Here is an 18,914-nt window from a genome sequence, read left to right on the forward strand (position 1 = left end):
GCAGCCGAAGCCTCAGCATTCATCTCTCCTGCGGCCCCCACCCCCGTCTTTCATCTTCCTGCCCCTAGCTTGGGCACAACTAGGAGGAACATGAAGAGGGGACACATACAGAGCTCCCAGCACAGTGGCTGAGACCACCAAGACAACCAATACCTGCCTTGCAGCCAAGCTCTGAGCCAGGGGCTCCCCAGTGAGTTTCAGGGGTCCAGGAGAAACTGTGCAAACATGTGCATTTCTCGGGGTGTCAGGGGGTGGCCCTTAACATTCACCGTTGCTTCGAAGGTTGAGAACCAAGCCTCAGAAAGCAGCCTTGTTCACCTACAGTAAGAATCACTGTGACACAGGCAGCTTGGAACTAACCCCCAGCAATCTCAGAGTGTTTCTGGGGGAAAGTCTGCATTTAGAAGATTCTAGACACCATCCTACACTTAAGGTGCCTTATCAGGATGGTGTACCTCCTTGATGAGAATATAAGGAAGTTTCTAAGACTGGGGAGAGGATCTTATCCCCAGAGCAAAACCATCTGGCATGTGGAAGGTGCTGGAAAATATTTATAAAGTGATTAACTGTTATTACAAATCAACTTTTGGAACATTTTGGGTGAAAACTACCTTTATTTGTTGTGGGTTCTTTTTTAAGTTCTTGGAGCTGACTTTGAGGAGCAGAAATCAACTGCATCTCATGTGTTTGGTAATATGCGCTCCAAATTAATGCTCACAACAAACACGAACTGAATTGTTGGTGCTGGGCCTGTGTGGAGCTCTACACACACATATTACATGCCAAATACACATGATATATGCCACACACATACTAGGTACCACATACACACACACAACACACACACACCCCTGTGAGCTGGGCCCTGCCATTACACCTTTTATAGATGATGCAACTGAGACTTTGGGGAGGTTAAGTCATTTGCCCAATGACACCAGCCAGTAAGTCACCTGCACTGATAAATATAGAAAGTGATCCAACCTAGAAATACCCTCAGTCTTGGACGTTCAGTTATCAATCATTAACTCAACAGGGAGTGGATGTTTAGTCACAAAATTCAAATTTAAAACGTTTTTCTTCAAAGGGAACTCTTTTTTTGAGTCAAAGAAAGGCATGAAACTTAATATGCAGAACAATGGCATTTCCTTCAGATTAACTACAATTTTGAGTTTAAAAAGACAGAAGCAATAATATCAATTGACTAGCAGTGTATTCATCTAATGACATAAAACTGAAACTGAAAGAACTTCATTCTCAACAAAAAAATCTTCAGGACTCTGCCCTCCGTGGTGCCTTGTCCCACGGGCCCCTCACCTCCACCCTAACCCCATCCTGGGTCCTGGGCTTTCCCAGTTGCCCGTGGGCAGCACCAGTCCAGGAAAACACAAACTCCCTGCCAGGGGATAACCTCATTCACTTGACTCTCTATTGGAGCTTGCGTCTGCCTGTTAGATCCACCAGGCACTCAAGGACCCTGGGAGGACAGTTTCTGCTTTCCCGAAACAAAGAGGAACATCAAGGTTTTCACCAAGAATCAATCCACTTGGTGAAAGTCCGGCAAGATCACTGGCCCTGGCTCTGCCCCGCTGGCTGGTCCTCCTTTGGCTGACTGTGTGAGGTGTGAGGATGCTGGTCTGTGTCCAAACCCACAGATGCCCTCCCTACCAACAAGCCAACTTTTTTTTTTAAACCCTGAGAGTAAAGTTCTAAGCAACCTTCATCTTCACACATCCAATTTCTAGAAGTGTTCCCTCAACAGTAAGTGTTAATCTGTCCTCCGTTGTTGAATAATCGGAAGAAATAACTGATGTCAGAGACAAGTCGGGCTCCTCTGCACTGAAGCCCCAGACAAAGTGACAACCCACTGTCTGATCTGGGTCCTAGGCCCCGCACTCATCAGAGCCCTCCATGTGCCTCCACACCCCTCACACCACAGAACCCCCAAGAATCCCCCTCTGTACTCCTCGCCAAAGTTACCCACTCCTACCCTCCACTGAGGCCTTAAGAGGTTTCCAAACCTACAGAAGATTCTGCACGCCTATCTTTCACGTGTCTTGGAAATCTGTGCTACAGCGAGGCCTCCTTATCATAGCGGGAGGAGCCCAAGTGAGCACCAGCCCCAACCTCCTGGCAGAGCCGGGGACATGCAGGACGGCAGCGTCCCTCCATTCTAGGGGTTCTGCAGCTCCCTCTTTGCGGAAGACACTGTCTAAAACCATGCCCTGACATAACTTGCAAAGATGTTTCCCAACTTATATCCTACAGCCCAATAAAAACAAAAACAAATTAAAAAAGAAAAGATCAAGAATATACAAACAAAACATGCCCTGGAAAGCTGTGCCCCAGAGGGCCTTTCCCCACCAGGCTGCTCCACCCCAAGCCTCTCCTATTTACTGGGATTAGGGGGAAAAACACAAAGTTTGAGGCCAGTTACTGGCGTGGGATTTAACCCAAGCCTAGGGAGCCAGCGGCCAGTCCCCGCAGGATGAGGCCTGTTCATACGTCAGTGGAGGGACGGGGCCCATTCAGCCCAGTCAACATTTATTAAGCGAGTGCTGGGCCCAAAGTGGCAGGAGGGGGACACGCCCTTCCTCAGCGGGTACCACCTTCAGCTGGCGGGGCACTGAGACTGGAGAGGAACACCCAGGAATCCAGTTCTCTTCAAGGCACTTCATCATAGGATGGATTATATCTACCGACTGGTGACTGAGGCCTCGGAAGCATGACCTTGCCCTTCTCTTTTAGGTTTCCGATGACCACCCTGGATATATGGTCACCAAGGGAACAGCAGTGAGAACACAGGAGAGTGGGGATAGCTAGTTGCTTGATCAAGGCCAAACGTGGCTGGAGAGACATACCTGACCAGGGTGGGTCTAGGGAAACAAAGTCAAAGACCAGAGCATGAGGAACCCCACAGTGAGACCTTCCAGGAAGGTCTGCTCTGAGCAGCCTGAGAGGAAGAAGGTGGCTGGTCGCTCAACGGCCTTCTCCCCTCTTGCCTTTACTGTCACAACGAGGTGGGACGTGGAGACCATCAGTCCCTTCTCCCCCTTCCCACCCGGCACTCCCCAGCAGCACAGATGGCGGCAACCTCCCAGGCCTGAGCTACTGACCCATGTGTCTGCTCAGTAACAACACTGAAGACACACACCTCAGGGCAGGGGCCGGCGGCGGGGGTAGACAGGACAAGCAGTGGGTCTAAAACGTAAAATCCTTGGGTGGTCCTGCCATTCCTCCCTTGTTTCTTGCCACTGGACTACCAAGATTTTTTTCTCCTGAAATATCTGTTCCAAAAATCGAGGGTTAATTATTTGTTTCCCCAAATGATTCATGGTAACACTCCCTTAGATGGCAAGCTCCTTTGAAACACTTAAAATGAATCCACTTTAAAAAAAAAAAAATTCAAGTCACACATCATTTTTTGGGACTATTATGAAAGTTAGACTATCCCTCCCAGAAATCATCCTTTCCTCCAGGCCTGTTCCTTTGTCCTCCCTGGAAGAATCTGGGGAGGCCTGGGAGCCAGGGCTGGAGCTCTGAGCACCTGCCACGGGGGGTGCAGGAGGCTGGGTGCAAGCCCCCAGCACAAGAACCACTGTGGACTCATTTGGCAGAAGCTCCCAGAAAGCAATCACCGTGTCTGCCTGACGGTCGGTAAAACTCTCCTGTATTTTTTTTTTTTTTTGTCTTCTGAGTCCTTTGATAAAGACTCAGGGAACGAGGGACCAAGAAAACAGGGCAGGAAAAGGCTGCCCGAGCCACTCTAAACACTGTCCTCTGAACACATACTTCCCCAAAATAAGAGGAGCACAACAAGAGCACAGTCCCTTCTCCCCCTTCCCCCAAGGAAGGGGGGAAACACAGAGGGTCCTGAAAGGCCCGACCAGGCTGAATGTTTTGCAAGAAGCATCATCGGCATATTGCATCCTCAGACGCATGAAGCCTTCATGCGCCCCTCCAGGACCCTGCCTACAGATGTGCACACAGAGGGGCTGGGGGTCTGACCTGGCCACCCAGCTGGTTCAGCATCTGCATCAAGAGTCGGCTAGGGTTTAATCCAGTCCCCAGCCCACACAGGGGCTCACCACTAGGGCTGAGGACGGCCGAAAGGAAGCAGCAGACAGCTGGTGTTCTGAACGCACCCTAGGACGAGAAGACCCTACCCTCCTTCAGAGAGCCCAAGCCCAGCACAGAGACGCCGCTCACCTCTGGAGTGTTTTTCTTGAACTCACGGCTCTGCTCGATGAGCCGCTTTCTTGACTGCTCACTTTCATCTTGCCGGTTTGCCAATACTGTTGCGGTGGCATCGAGTTCCCTCTGTTGAGAGAAACAAAAAGGGAAGACCAGATTGTAATTACACTCTGAAGAGAGGAGAGTGTATTTGCACATGACCAGGACACCAGAGGAGAGCCTGTGGTGCCAAGGATCACTGCCTTGTGGCCCAGGAGGGACTGGGGACCAGTGGAAAGAGGCCTGGGCTCCCATCTGGCCCCACCACCCCGTCCATGCCCCAAACCTGCTTAACTTGATGTGCTATGTACCCACACACACCTCACAAGCGGTGGCTTCTACAACACAACGTGCAGATGCATACTGCTTCGCTAAAACCAGTCAGGCCAGTGCCCAAACACCATCCCTCCCCAGTGTCGCTCGCTTCTGCTCCTAACAAGCACCTCTTCCTGCCACATCCCCGGGTCCCAGTCCTGCTGCTCGACTCGGGGCACCTTTCTGACTCTCCAACAGTCTGGGCCTGGAGTCTTCTACAGCCACATCTGATTTGCTTTTGTTTAACAAATACTTAGTGGGTTAACTATAGGCATGTTTCAGGACCTGTTAGTCGTTCTCAGTTCAGTTCAGTCACTCAGTTGTGTCCGACTCTTTGTGACTCCATGAACTGCAGCACGCCAGGCCTCCCTGTCCATCACCAACTCCCAGAGTCCACCCAAACCCTAGTCCATTGAGTCAGTGATGCCATCCAACCATCTCATCCTCTGTTGTCCGCTTCTCCTTCTGCCCTCAATCCTTCCCAGCATCAGAGTCTTTTCAAATGAGTCAGCTTTTCGCATCAGGTGGCCAAAGGATTGGAGTTTCAGCTTCAACATCAGTCCCTCCAATGAACACCCAGGACTGATTTCCTTTAAGATGGACTGGTTGGATCTCCTTGCAGTCCAAGGGACTCTCAAGAGTCTTCTCCAACACCACAGTTCAAAAGCATCAATTCTTTGGTGCTCAGCTTTCTTGATAGTCAAACTCTCATATCCGTACATGACTCTGGAAAAACCACAGCCTTGACTAGACGGATCTTTGTTGGCAAAGTAATGTCTCTGCTTTTTAATATGCTGTCCAGGTCGGTCATAACCTTCCTTCCAAGGAGCAAGGGTCTTTTAATTTCATGGCTGCAATCATTGAGTCATTCTCAAGAGGGACCTTAAGAGGCGAGCCCCAAGAATAACGACTTCCAGCATTGTATCAACTTGGGAAGTGAAGCACCTGGAAACAGTGTTGCCCCTCAACTCTTTAACTGGCCCCTGGGACTCTTGAGAACCACCCGGAGTGGGTCCCCCATGAGAAGACTTCTGTCACACACCACAAACTGACACTCAGAGCATCAGAGAGCCCGTGTCCTGGCCTCAGGAGCTCTGAGACGAGCTGCCAAGAGGCTGTGTGTCAAACAAGCCTGCGGCAGATGGGCCCAGGGTGGTGTCCCAGGCGGACAGCAGGAGTGAGAGGACATAATCCGGAAGCCACGGAGAGGCGCATTTTCGTGCTGGATGGCTTCGGCTGCTAAAGACACACATCTTGCTTGGGATCAAGCGGTGGCTCCAAGTGGCTTCTCCATGGTCCGGCCCGTCACCCCAAGGCCCAGCAGGGCTACGAATGGCGAGGAGAAACCAAGCCGAAGAGCCATCCACAGACACCCAGGAAGCCAAGAGCCTTCCTCCCCCGCCTGCCGCCCACCCGGCTTCCTTTTTGGCGGAAGTAACCGAAGGCGTCTGTGAGCCCCTACTGCTGAGCACTTCATTCGTTCCGCGGCGGGGTGGGCCGCTGCCAGACAGGGTGGCAGAGTGCTGGAACAAACATCTAGGGTGCTGTCAACTTGGAAATGGCAGGCAGTTTTTAAAGTGGGGGTGCGGTACGAAGAGATGGGGGAGGTACCACCACACCACTCTCTTTCTCCCGCCTTCCTTCCCTGCTTCTGGCATCGCAGCAGATCTTGGGCAAGCAAGTCCAAAAGAATAACGTGGGCTCGATTTCAAGAACAGATGTCAAAGCTACTGCAGAAAAGAGGGAAACACTGCACATTTTGATAGACCACATTTGAAACACATCCCAGTCAAGTGAAGGCAAGGGAAGAAAAGAGCAACCAACACCAATGTGGCAGCGTGGGGATGGAGACAGAGGAGAGAGCAGTCGCAGATGAGCAGAAGGCTTCTCAAAAATATAAACAATCTGGTAAGGAGGAGGACTGAGACATCTATATTTAAGCAGCAGCAGCAGAAGTTATAAAAGGAGATTTCAAGAAAGGGGGAGGAAAAGAAAGGCCAATATTGAAATATGACAAAAAAAGTAAAGTTGATGTTTGGTTCCAATCACACACAGATGCAGAAAACTTCAGAGAAAAACAAAGCGCCTTCAGTGGAGACCCTGCTTCGTGGGAGGGGGCTGTCATCTAGGCGGAGGACGTCTGGTGACTTCTGCCACCAGGTGCTGGATGCTGGGGGCTCATGGTGACTGTGAGATCCCAGACCCAATGCTGCCTTCCCATCTTCTACTGTGCGTCTTCCCCTGCGTACAGTAGAACAATACATGGTCTGGGGGTCCCTCTGGGCCCCTCGGCCCCCCATGTGCCCCTCAGGAAGGCTGACCCTGGCAACAGCCACTCGATGGAAGGCAGACTAACCCACCCCTATCATGGGATGGCAAGGCCAGGGCACCTGGGGTGAACTGCTGCTGGCAGGCGTGATGCTCGGGGGAGGGGGGCCCACACCCCTTCCCCACACGTGCAGACACAAGCAGGCCCATGTGAAAAACCAACCAGGCTCTTTCAGATTGCACCCGGCGTGGCCACCTGCCACCACAGAAACAGACTGGCACAGCAAGGAGGAGGACCCGAGCCTCCAGTGCTGCGGGGCTTGGCAGCTCAGGTTCAAGGCTCTCGACTCCTGACTGATTCCCCCGGAGGACATCAAGGCTTTGTAAGAAGGCTCTGGGGACAACACAAAAGCAGGAGATGGCTAGTCAATCTAACCCAAATACTGTTTTATTATCTGCACAAACAATGTTGCATTATCAAGGGAATTTAATGTTTCGGGGAGGTGGCAGTGGAGGCCTGAAATACAGAACCCTCAGCTCCTGAGTCGCTGGTCACGTCACAGGAGCACAGAGAGTCTCCGCATCTGAAAGGTATTAAAAATTCACAAAGAACAACAACAACAAAAATTCCTACCTGTACTACATGAGGTGGAATGATATTTGAGATATACTGAAGCAGGAATTTCCCTGGTGGTACAGTGGTCAAGAATCCGCTTTGCAATGCAGGGGACAAGGGTTCAGTCCCTGGTCAGGGGTCTAAGATCCCATGTGCTACAGAGCAACTACTGAGCCTGCATGCCCTGGAATATGTGCCACAGCTAGAGAGTGTGTGAGCCACAGCTAGAGAGTCTGTGTGCCACAGTCAGACAATCTGCAAGCCATGCTAGCGGGCCTGCGTGCCACAGCTAGAGGGTCTCTGAGTCACAACAAAAGATTCCACATGACACAGCTAAGACCTGATGCAGCCTATCCCCCCCCAAAAATAAATACATTGAAGCAAAAAAAAAAAAAAACCACCAAAGTCCAAAACAGCACCACACTGTTTAAAAGAATATCTACACACACAGTTGAATACGCTTCAACTATCTCTAAAAAGATAAACCTGAAACTGTGCTTGGCTCTGAGAGGCCAAGGAAAGGAGGCAACCTGCTCTTCATGTATCTTTCGGCTATTTTGCCACATGCATAAATTACCTGATCGGAAAAACTGCAATACATATTATATATATATATATATTTCAAAACTGCTAATGTGAAAAAATGCACACGTAATTACAGAAACATATTTTACATGCTGTGTCCCATACATGAGTGTGCATGGTCTCTGCGTCCACCTGCCCGGGGCAGAGCCCTGGAATAGATGACCCCCTGACTCACACTGGTGATTCAAAAAGTGAGACAAGCACGTCCTTTGTCAAAACAACAGCTGTTTCTTACACAACGTGCTGCACATGGGCCAATCTTGGGGCTTGTGAACGAGGAGGAGGTGGCTGGTCGCCTAAAACACCACACTCAGTCAAGTCCCAACCTTCCCACGGGAGGGCAGAGGAGGGCGTCCCCTCTGAACTACTCAGAACTTTTCTGTGGAAACAACTGCAGACCCAAGTCCCAGGTGATGGAAGTGGGCAGCAAACCCACGGACTCTGATCAGCAGTATTTCCAACTCAGCTGAAAGAGCATGTCAGTTCAGTTCAGGCACTCAGTCGTCTCTGACTCTTTGCGACCCCATGAATCGCAGCACGCCAGGCCTGCCTGTCCATCACCATCTCCCGGAGTTCACTCAGACTCACGTCCATCGAGTCAGTGATGCCATCCAGCCATCTTATCCTCGGTCGTCCCCTTCTTCTCCTGCCCCCAATCTCTCCCAGCATCAGAGTCTTTTCCAATGAGTCAACTCTTCGCATGAGGTGGCCAAAGTACTGGAGCTTCAGCTTCAGCATCATTCCTTCCAAAGAAATCCCAGGGCTGATCTCCTTCAGAATGGACTGGTTGGATCTCCTTGCAGTCCAAGGGACCCTCAAGAGTCTTCTCCAACACCACAGTTCAAAAGCATCAATTCTTCAGTGCTCAGCCTTCTTCACAGTCCAACTCTCACATCCATATGTGACCACAGGAAAAACCATAGCCTTGATTAGACGGACCTTAGTCGGCAAAGTAATGTCTCTGCTTTTGAATATACTATCTAGGTTGGTCATAACTTTTCTTCCAAGGAGTAAGCGTCTTTTAATTTCATGGCTGCAGTCACCATCTGCAGTGATTTTGGAGCCCAAAAAAATAAAGTCTGACACTGTTTCTACTGTTTCCCCATCTATTTCCCATGAAGTGATGGGACTGGATGCCATGATCTTCGTTTTCTGAATGTTGAGCTTTAAGCCAACTTTTTCACTCTCCTCTTTCACTTTCATCAAGAGGCTTTTTAGCTACTCTTCACTTTCTGCCATAAGGGTGGTGTCATCTGCATATCTGAGGTTATTGATATTTCTCCCGGCAATCTTGACTCCAGCTTGTGTTTCTTCCAGTCCAGCATTTCTCATGATGTACTCTGCATAGAAGTTAAATAAGCAGGGTGACAATATACAGCCTTGACGTACTCCTTTTCCTATTTGGAACCAGTCTGTTGTTCCATGTCCAGTTCTAACTGTTGCTTCCTGACCTGCATACAGATTTCTCAAGGGGCAGGTGAGGTGGTCTGGTATTCCCATCTCTTTCAGAATTTTCCACAGTTTATTGTGATCCACACAGTCAAAGACTTTGGCATAGTCAATAAAGCAGAAATAGATGTTTTTCTGGAACTCTCTTGCTTTTTCCATGATCCAGTGGATGTTGGCAATTTGATCTCTGGTTCCTCTGCCTTTTCTAAAACCAGCTTGAACATCAGGGAGTTCACGGTTCACATATTGCTGAAGTCTGGTTTGCAGAATTTTGAGCATTACTTTACTAGCATGTGAGATGAGTGCAATTGTGCGGTAAGAGCTTGACGGTACCGATAAAGCATCTTGCAAGGATGGCACCTGGATGCAGAAACTCTGGAGTTTTCTTTCAAAGTCGCTGTGGGATGACCAATGTCAGGAGGCCTCAAGGTCCAGGGAAAGACCCTGGCTTTGGACACCTCACCCAGGAAACTGGGGATCTGGCCCTAGAGCTATGGAAGCTGCAATCCTGTTTTCCTCACAGACTCTGACTACTGGGATGTTTTTTTCTCCATTTCTAACAGATCCTCAAAGGGCAGAGCTCTCAACACTGGAAGTTTCTCTCTTCCGGAACTCCAGCCTCTTAGCCAAGGATTAAAGACACACACACAAATAAGAAGTGACCATGTAATTTAAAAGAAACTGAGGGACCTTCCCTGGTGGCCCAGTGGTTAAGGCTCTGCCCTTGCACTGCAGTTTCAATCCCTGGTCAGGGAAGTTCTGCATGGAAGTTTCTCCCCAAGAAAACACATGTCTTAGTGTCAATGACTTCAGTTTGGAACTGCTCCCCTTCAAAGTGAATGTGTCAGTTGTCTGTCTGTTTTAAACGTGGGGGGGTACCTGCAATGGTGCCACCACTTTTGTGAGATTCTCTCTCCATGAAGCCCCCAGGCCAGGCCTGCCAGCGCTCTGAGTAGAGGCACACAGGCCCCCTTTTCCCCCAGCCCCCGCCCCGGAGTTGGTGGGGAAAACACGCCGGCCCAGCATCAGAGTAAAGTATCGTCCTTTCACTGTTGCTAACTTTGGTTCATCTGATGCTTTTTTCCAAGCTTATCTGTCAACTAATCAACCGCAAATCCTATATAAGAATTTAAAGTGGCTTTACTAGAGAAAATGAGAACACTTGTGCAAAAGGGGAGGGCCAGCCATGGTTTCTGCACCAAGTAGTCCTCTAAGCATTTTCCATTTCGTTTCTTGCAATGGAATCACAGGACAAGCGGAAGCCACTCTGGGTAGAAAGGGGTGAAGGCCCCAAGCCCACCAACCTGCCTTCTTCTGTTACCCGCTCCCTGGCCTCCTACAGGGGACACCTGAAGACTCTTCAGGGAACCCTGGCTTTGCTTCTAGGCTCCATCCCTGCTGTCACCTGTGTGGTTTTGTCAAATGATGTGCCCTTCCTGGAGATCACTAAAGGAATGCACCTCCACCTCGAGGCGTGGTGAGTACTCCATCAAGGGGGTTCTTGGTTCTCTCAGAACCACGTACTTGACCTCAGGCCATTATGCACTGTGCCACCACCATCCCCGACTAGGCTGGGGGCTCCAGGGTGCCCAAAGTCCAGGGGAGGAGACAAGGCTGGCATGGAAGAGCAACAAGACAGATGGGACCAGGCTGGTAGAACAAAAACAGAAACATTAGATACGGCAAGACACACTGCCAGCAAGAAAGGGCTCCACGTTTTCATGAAAGATGCCCATTTCGGCTGAGGCTTGTGGATGGGATGGCCTGAGTTCCCATTACCCTCCATCTCCTCCTCCTCCGGGCTCACTGAGTCTCTAGCACAACCCATGGTTGTGACTAGTGCTGACAGAGACCATGAACGGGGACTCAGAAGAAGCAGGAGCCGGGTCAGGTCCCCCTGGAGAGGTTGGCTTCGGCACGCAAGTGGTGAAAGGGCTGCTGAGAGGGGGCTGGTGCCAGAGTGGACACACTGTGTTCAATCAGAAGTCACAGGCAGTGACCAGGACATGATCCACTGTAAGTGGGAACACACACACAAAATGTGCTTATATACAAGATCCCCACGCGATTCCTTATTCTGGAGAGGAAAGTGAACAGGTGGGGGCCTCAGGGGGCTGGAGAGGTCCCTTCACCAACTACCCTTTTGTACTTGGCGGATTTTGAACATGTAAACGTAAGGACTACTCCTAAAAAGTAAACATTTATCTTTTAAAATCTCATTTTTTCCCCCCATAATGAGACATGAGCTTCAAAGGACTGATAAGGGCCTACGAATGCCTCATTCCCGGCAGAGCCCTCCACGTGGTCCCGCAGGAAATGCTTTTTGTTCTGTTCACGGGTATGTGCATGGAGGACAGTCTCTGTTCCAAGGAGAAACTTGCAGAACTCCCTAGAGAAAAGTTCATGTTTTCCACTTATTTCATAAGCCTAGCTAGAGAACCAAGTCTGACCCCATATTTCCCAAGTGTTTCTTCTGACACCTAACTCTACCCATCACTTTCCCACTCACCCTCTTGGATTCACCGCTGGGCAATACCAAGATCTGAATTTTGGCTGCAGGACTGTGTCTCGTGCTTGAGACTGAGGATGGGCAATGAGCATCCCCACCCAGGAAGCCCCCCTGGGAAAGAACAGCGACTCTGTACTCTCTGCAAAATTAGATGGACCTGCATGCAGCCCAGGAGGGTCTCGACAGAAGGCAGGCAGTGCAGGAAAGGGAGACAGGGGAGAGAAGCAGAGCCACGAGAGGCAGGACAGCAGGAGGCACCAGCGTGTGAACATGGAGCTTCGAGGAGGGTCTTTGAATGGGAGACCAAAGTGCCTGGTCCCTTCATGGATGTTAATCAGCACACAACTGTAAGGTGATCAGCACACACACATCCACACCCCCCCATACACACACCCTGCAGAAAAGAGGACACGTCATCCCCAGCATACGCCTTCAGGGGCTTCCCAGGGGGCCTGGATGAGACCACCAGAGCCCTGTCCTGTAGGCCGGCCTTCCTCCTGCAGCCGACAGGGTGGGGCCCCTCCTTCCCCTCGGGCCCTCAGCACAGGTTGTTCCCTCTTTTAGGAGGCCCTTCCCTTCTCGCTCCCAGAACATGTCGGAGCTCAAATGCCACTTCCCTGCCCCTCATGCTCTTCGTCCCTCTGGAAGGTGTGCACGTAGCCCCCTGACCGGTGCCTCCTGGCAGCAACCCTCATTTGTGAGTCTGTGTTTCCCTGGGTGCTAGCTTAACACTGCGTGCTCCACGGGTTATGAGCTCTGGGAAGGACTGAGATTGCTTCACCTGGTGCTGGGGCACCTCGTGGTTGGCCCTCCAGAACTGTGGGCTCTGCACCCAGGGATTCAATTCAGAAGCAATTGAAAATATTTGGGGGGCGGGTGGGAAATCCCAGAAAAGTTCCAAAAAGCAAAACCAGGATTCACCACAAGCCCGCAGCTATTTACACACTATTTGCATTGTATTTACAACTATTTACATAGTACTTACATCATATTAGGTAGCGTAAGTAATTTAGAGAAGGTTAAAGTATAAGGGAGGATGCACTTAGGTTATATGCAAATACTAAACCATTTTATATAAGGGGCCTGAGCTGACACTGAGGGACTACAGTAGTCAGAACTTGCCAAATGAAAGGGTAAGCTTAAAAAAAAGGAAAAGGAAAAGAAACTAAATGCTCTAACAGAAGTTCAGAGTAAGTACAAAAGGGTTCAAAGGAAGAGAGCTTACTTCTACTTCAGAGAAAATCAAAAACAGCTTCATAAAAATAATAGCACCTTCGAGAGAATTCTGGGGTGGGCAAGGATGCACTCCAGACAGAGGGACCGACAAAAGGGGGCAAATTTCAGAACTGCAGACAGCAAGGCCAACAGTGGGAAAGAGAGGCTGCCAGAAAAAGCCTGGCCCAGGTACTGACCCTAGAAAGGCAGAGAATAGTTCAGAAGGCTGTGGGGGCTGAGGAGGAAGGGGACAAGCTGACAGAGGCACCTTCTTGAAGGTGAAAACAGATAAGGAGGAAGGGCACGGGTGCCTAGAGGACCCACCCCCTCCTCTCAGCTTCAAAGGACTGTGGCTCCCTAGGGTGGTACCATTTTTTCCTAACAATTAGGATCACCTAAGGGGGGGCTCATCTCTGCTGAAGCGAGCTCTCCGGGCAGTCAAGGAAGTCACTGTCACCAATGCTCCACTATGAGAAGAGGAAACAGGAAAACCGGGACAGGAAAGTCCATGCCAACAGTGCTTTGAGGACACAGGGAGCAGCAGAGCAGACGTAGGGGGCTTGCTGTGGAGGCTCGGCCCATCAGCAGGGCCTGTGTCAGCTCCCCATGAGGGAGGTCCCATCCAGCAGGAGGCACTGGGTTGCAGGGAGCACCCAGCACAGAGCCCAGCACACAGCAGGTGGGCAGTGCAAGCTGGCCGTGCGGGCTGAGCAGAGGGATGGGAGGTGAGCTCTCTGGGTCAACCACACCCTGTGGGTCCCCAACCAAGTGTGGGAACATGCCAGAGACTGCCTATAGCTGAAGCTGCAAGTCCTCTGGGGGCTTCATCAGAAACATTGTTTCATTTTCTGACTGACTCCCTCTCTGTATGACAAATTCTAGAAAAAGGACACAAATGTACCAATGTGCAGGGCAGGAATTAGAGACTCAGAGGTAGAGAACAGACATGGAGACCAGGGGAAGGCAGGGTGGGATGAACTGGGAGAGCGGCACCCGCACAGAGACACTCCACATGTAACACAGCTAGTGGGGAGCTGCTGGACAGAGCCGGAGCGCACACAGCTAGTGGGGAGCTGCTGGACAGAGCCGGAGAGCTTGGAGACGGCCTAGACAGCTGGGGTGGGGTGGGGGTAGGCTCCAGAGGGAGGGGAGATATGCAGACACACAGTTGATTCACTTTGTTCTATAGCAGAAACTAACACAACATTGTAAAGCAATTATACTCCAATGAAAAAAGAAACACTGTTTCAACCCTTGCAGAAACCTGACAGCTCATCTCCCATCTTAACTTAGAGTCCAGATGAAGAGAACTCCGGAACCTCTTGGCTGGGTGGGTCTCACAGCACAGTAGGGTTCCCAGTACCTAGACAAAGGAGAGGGAACTTCTGGGAACCAGGAATTGGGGAGGGGGTACCTGCAGGTCGGTGCAGAGATTTATTTGCATAGAGACTCCCACCACCTTTTGCCTCTGGACCAAGCCAGATTTCTAACTTGGATCAGAACACTGAGGCATGCAGAGCTGCTACGAGGATTAAATAAGATGAAATGTCCTCTAAGAGTGATTTTACTAGTGCAATAAAAAGCGAAAGTGTTAGGTGCTCTTCCAGATACTATTAGACCCCACCTCAAATAAAGATTACATTCTCACGTTCATTTAACTCTTAAAAAAAAGGTATCATACGTCAAGTACACATCCCCGTCAGTATTTCTTGATTCTGGGAGATGAGTTGATATCAACCCCCAATCTAAGAAATTCAAGTAAAACAATTTACTCCAATATATACTTCCTGCCCACCTAAAGGTGGGCAGGGACAGAGGTGGGGGCAGATTTCTCATATTTTTAAAGAGAATTTTGCTTGCAGATCAAGTGAATGCATTACCTATTCGGAAAATAAAACTGAATAAAAATAAATCAATCGGCCTAACAAAAGTACAAGTACAAAGCTTTCACACAAGCCTTTCTGTGAATTCCTCGGGACAGAGAAATTTCAATAGAGAACCAAGACTTGATTTTTTTTTTAATTGTTTTTCACCCCGTTGGAAACCCACTATGCAAAGACAAGAATGCCAGATGTATCCGACAGGCATTGCACTACATGTAACACTTGCCAGACTCTCGTTTGAACAGCGAGACGTGAGAGACGGTGTCTCGGTGACGCATAATGAGACAGCCGCGATCAGAGGCCCAGGTCGCTGTGGGCGCACGTGGCCCAGGATAGGTGCGGGAACCGGAAAGGACGCCATTTAACCCTAACTAAGAGGGCTCTGCTTTACGTTATTAACCAAACCTAATGAAATTGCCGCTTTCTGACCAGTTCCGAGCTACAACGTCTGTGTCATAAAAGTGCTTTATTGCTCTCTTTGGCCACGTCACAAAACAAAACTCAGTTCTGCGCCAGCAGCCTCGGCTCCAAATGGCAGGAGAGCTTACCCCTCTCTGATCTTGTGCTTCTCTGAGTGACGAAAAGCTTTCCCACCTGCCCCATGGCGCCACTGGGGTTGGTCCTTGCCATTTGATTCTCTCACTTTCCTGGGCTATCACTCTCTCCCGGCCGTCTTGTTCCTGGGTGAGCCTCTTATCTTCTGCTCATCCCCTGAGGCCAGAGCCTCCACTGTTCCCCTGCTGAGGGGATCAGCACTCCCTGTCCTGCAGGCCTCTGGATGAAGTCGGGGGAGAGGCAGCGCAGGAGCTTGGCCACGTCACAGACGAGGAGACCAAGGCCGGGCATGGATGTGAAGTACCTGCTAACAAAGGCCCAGGGATGAGGACCCTGGTCTCCACCTCTTTTCTCATTCTCCTTATAGTTGGTACACATTATGAGACAAACTCCAAAACCAAATGGAATCTTGTTAAAAAGTTAAAATGTCCATGAAGGCAGATCTGGTTGGGGACGGGGGAGAATCTGTGATTAAAATGTTCATTTCCCTGCCTAGCGTGATGCAACCTGGCCCACTGGTCTAGCTGCTGGACAGGAGATGGATGTCAGAACAGATCTATGCAAATCCCCAGATTCACAGTGGAGAGAGGTCTCCGGTGGGCTGAGCTGTCACCAATTAATTTTGGAAAACCAGGGACCAATGAATGGGGTGAGGCGGATGAAAGGGAATGCCACTCTTCAAAACGGTGGCCTCTAGCCACACGTGAATCAAAATTAAATAACAGATCCCTCGGTTGCAGGAGCACATGCTGAGGGCTAGTGACAACTGTAGACAGTGGGGCAGACACACACTATTCCATCAGCCCCAGGAAGTTCTGTTGGACGGTGATGGCCTAGAAGGGCTCCCCAGGTTCTGAGGACAACATTATTAACTGTTGCCCATTTCACAGATTGAGTAATAAACTCATGATCAGATGGCCAGGCTTTGCCCAAATCACAGCACGAAGGGGTTAGAGCTGAGATCTTAATCCAGCTCTGGACAGCTAACTCCATGGAAGTCGAGGCTCTTGGTGGTAAACAAACCCTGACGATGCTTCTTCCCTGAGCTGTGGCTCAACGCACTTGACTTTCACCAGGAAGTAGGAGGCAAGGCCATGGGCTAAAACTGAGGCAGGAGCAGGAAAAACGTGTTTCAGCCTCAAAAATAATCATGCCACTGCCAAAAAGGAGGGATTCTGATCTCATCTACGCTGGTAAATGTTTTCCTCCAAAAGTATTTGTTTCAGAAATAAGCCTTTAATTTGAATACTTTGGGAGCCAAAATTTCTGTCTGTTGAAAATATTTATTTCTATTGTTTGGCAGGAATCAATTTGTTAGGGCACCAGCCACTTTGGCAAAGGTTCCCTTCCACTTCTCTGGGAAAACACTTGGCGGCAAATCTATCCACCGCCCTGCAGCTCGCTCGCTCTCTGCTGGGGCACCCCCAGCCACAAACAGCTGCTGGTCCGGACGCAGGCTGGGAAGCAAACCCAGTGCGTGTGCGAGGACAGACTCACTTTGGGACTCCCTAGGAATATACAGTTTGGCTTGGTGGCCAGTCGGTTGAATGTGATTTCCAGGAGCAGAAGACATTTCCTTTAGTTATTCTGAAGATGGTAGAAGATATGGAACCCAACCTGAGAGTCGCTCAGTCGTGTCCGACTCTTTGCGACCCCACTCTATGGAATTCTCCAGGCCAGCATACTGGAGTGGGTAGTCTTTCCCTTCTTCAGGGGATCTTCCCAACCAAGGGATCAAACCCAGGTCTCCCGCATTGCAGGTGGATTCTTTACCAACTGAGTCACCAGGGAAGCCCAAGAATACTGGAGTGAGCAGCCAATCCATTCTCCAGCAGATCTTCTCGACCTAGGAATCGAACCAGGGTCTCCTGCGTTGCACGCAGATTCTTTACCAACTGAGCTATCAGGGAAGCCATGGAACCCAATACTGGGTGATTTTTCACACAGCCCTGTCTTGCCCAGCATTAGTGGAGTCTAGGAAGTAGCAGAATTTGGGGAAAAGTCAGCTCCATCCTGCTTACAAAAGTCTGGAAAGGTCACCAGAATGCCCTAAACCTTGGTTTTCTCATCTGTAAAATATGCCACCTACCCTGGCTGGAAGTGTTGCTGGAAAACTGCATGACATAAAGAATAAGAAAAAAAAAAAAAAAAACTCTTGTAAGTTAAAGAAGTTTCACAGAGATGGTAGTTCTTATTTTCTCCTGCAAGGATAAAGTATCTTCCGATTTCCTCACTTAGCTCCCTTTTTTATACACTACGGGGGCGGAGGGGGGCTTAAGAGACGGATCATGAAAGTTAAAAGCTATCACAGTTATAGGTGAAGTGCTAATAACTTCATTTTGAAACTGTCGGGTTTGGTTTTTTTTAAATCACAGCTGTGGCTTGCACTAGAACTCTACCTGTAGCTGTGTTCCCTTCTCACATTTTAATTAGCAAATAAAAACTCCAGAAAGCTCTCAAAATGTTTTTGCCTGGAGTTTATAAGTAAAAGTTGAATGATGCCAAGTGGCTCCTGGGGGAAACCAAACCTGAAACAGACATCTGTCAGCAACGCAGAGCAGGTTCATTTAAATAGCTCAAGTCAGGCCAAGAGATGCCACCTCTGAGCCAGCTTTGATTTTATTTCTGCAGTTAATTTTCAAGGTTTTTGGTGCCGTGTTCAGCAAGCGAGGTTTACGACATCCTGCCATTGGCTGAGAGCTGCTGCCGGCCAGATGGCCCAGCAGAATGACACTCGTGTGGCACAGAGAGTGAACATCGCGTGTGATTTCTTCACTCTCTCCTGACACCAGAGCGGCTGGTCGCCATCACCAGGGGACCTGGGTGCTGGGCACCAACAGGTGACATCACAGGAGGGCTGAAGGTACTGAGACCAGGGGTGAGATTTTAAAGGGGCCATTTAATTCCCCAAAGAGTTTTACTTCTGCCTATGCTAAAGGGATACCTAAGGAGAAAAAGGAGGTTGGGGGGCGCACACTGCTCTGAGAGCTGCCGTGGAAATGCTGCTGCCAGTTTGCCCACACTGGGCACCAGAATGGCAACACCAGTTGCCAGCGCAATCCATCCTGCTTGGGGAGCTTCCTAAAAACAGTTGGAAAGTGAAAGTGAAAGCTGCTCAGTCGTGTCCGACTCTTTGCGACCCCATGGGACTATATGGGCCATGGAATTCTCCAGGCAAGGATACTGGAGTGGGTAGCCTTTCCCTTCTCCAGGGCATCTTCTCAACCCAGGGATCGAACCCAGGCCTCCCGCATTGTGGGCAGATTCTTTACCAGCTGAACCACAAGGG

The 18,914-nt window shown here is 49.9% G+C and overlaps 1 protein-coding gene across 7 annotated transcripts in view; it reads right to left on the reverse strand.

Annotated features, from left to right (window-relative positions):
- The window catches only part of CUX1 (cut like homeobox 1), a 353,721-nt gene that overhangs the window by 272,228 nt on the left and 62,579 nt on the right, over positions 1-18,914 (reverse strand). For all 7 annotated transcript variants that reach the window (XM_069571106.1, XM_069571105.1, XM_069571107.1 and 4 more), the window contains exon 2: positions 4,207-4,317. In XM_069571106.1, the coding sequence (XP_069427207.1) occupies positions 4,207-4,317 (111 nt within the window). The remainder of the gene's footprint in view (positions 1-4,206; positions 4,318-18,914) is intronic.

The sequence above is a fragment of the Ovis canadensis genome, chromosome 24 (genome assembly GCF_042477335.2).
Source record: "Ovis canadensis isolate MfBH-ARS-UI-01 breed Bighorn chromosome 24, ARS-UI_OviCan_v2, whole genome shotgun sequence".
Classification (NCBI taxonomy): domain Eukaryota; kingdom Metazoa; phylum Chordata; class Mammalia; order Artiodactyla; family Bovidae; genus Ovis; species Ovis canadensis.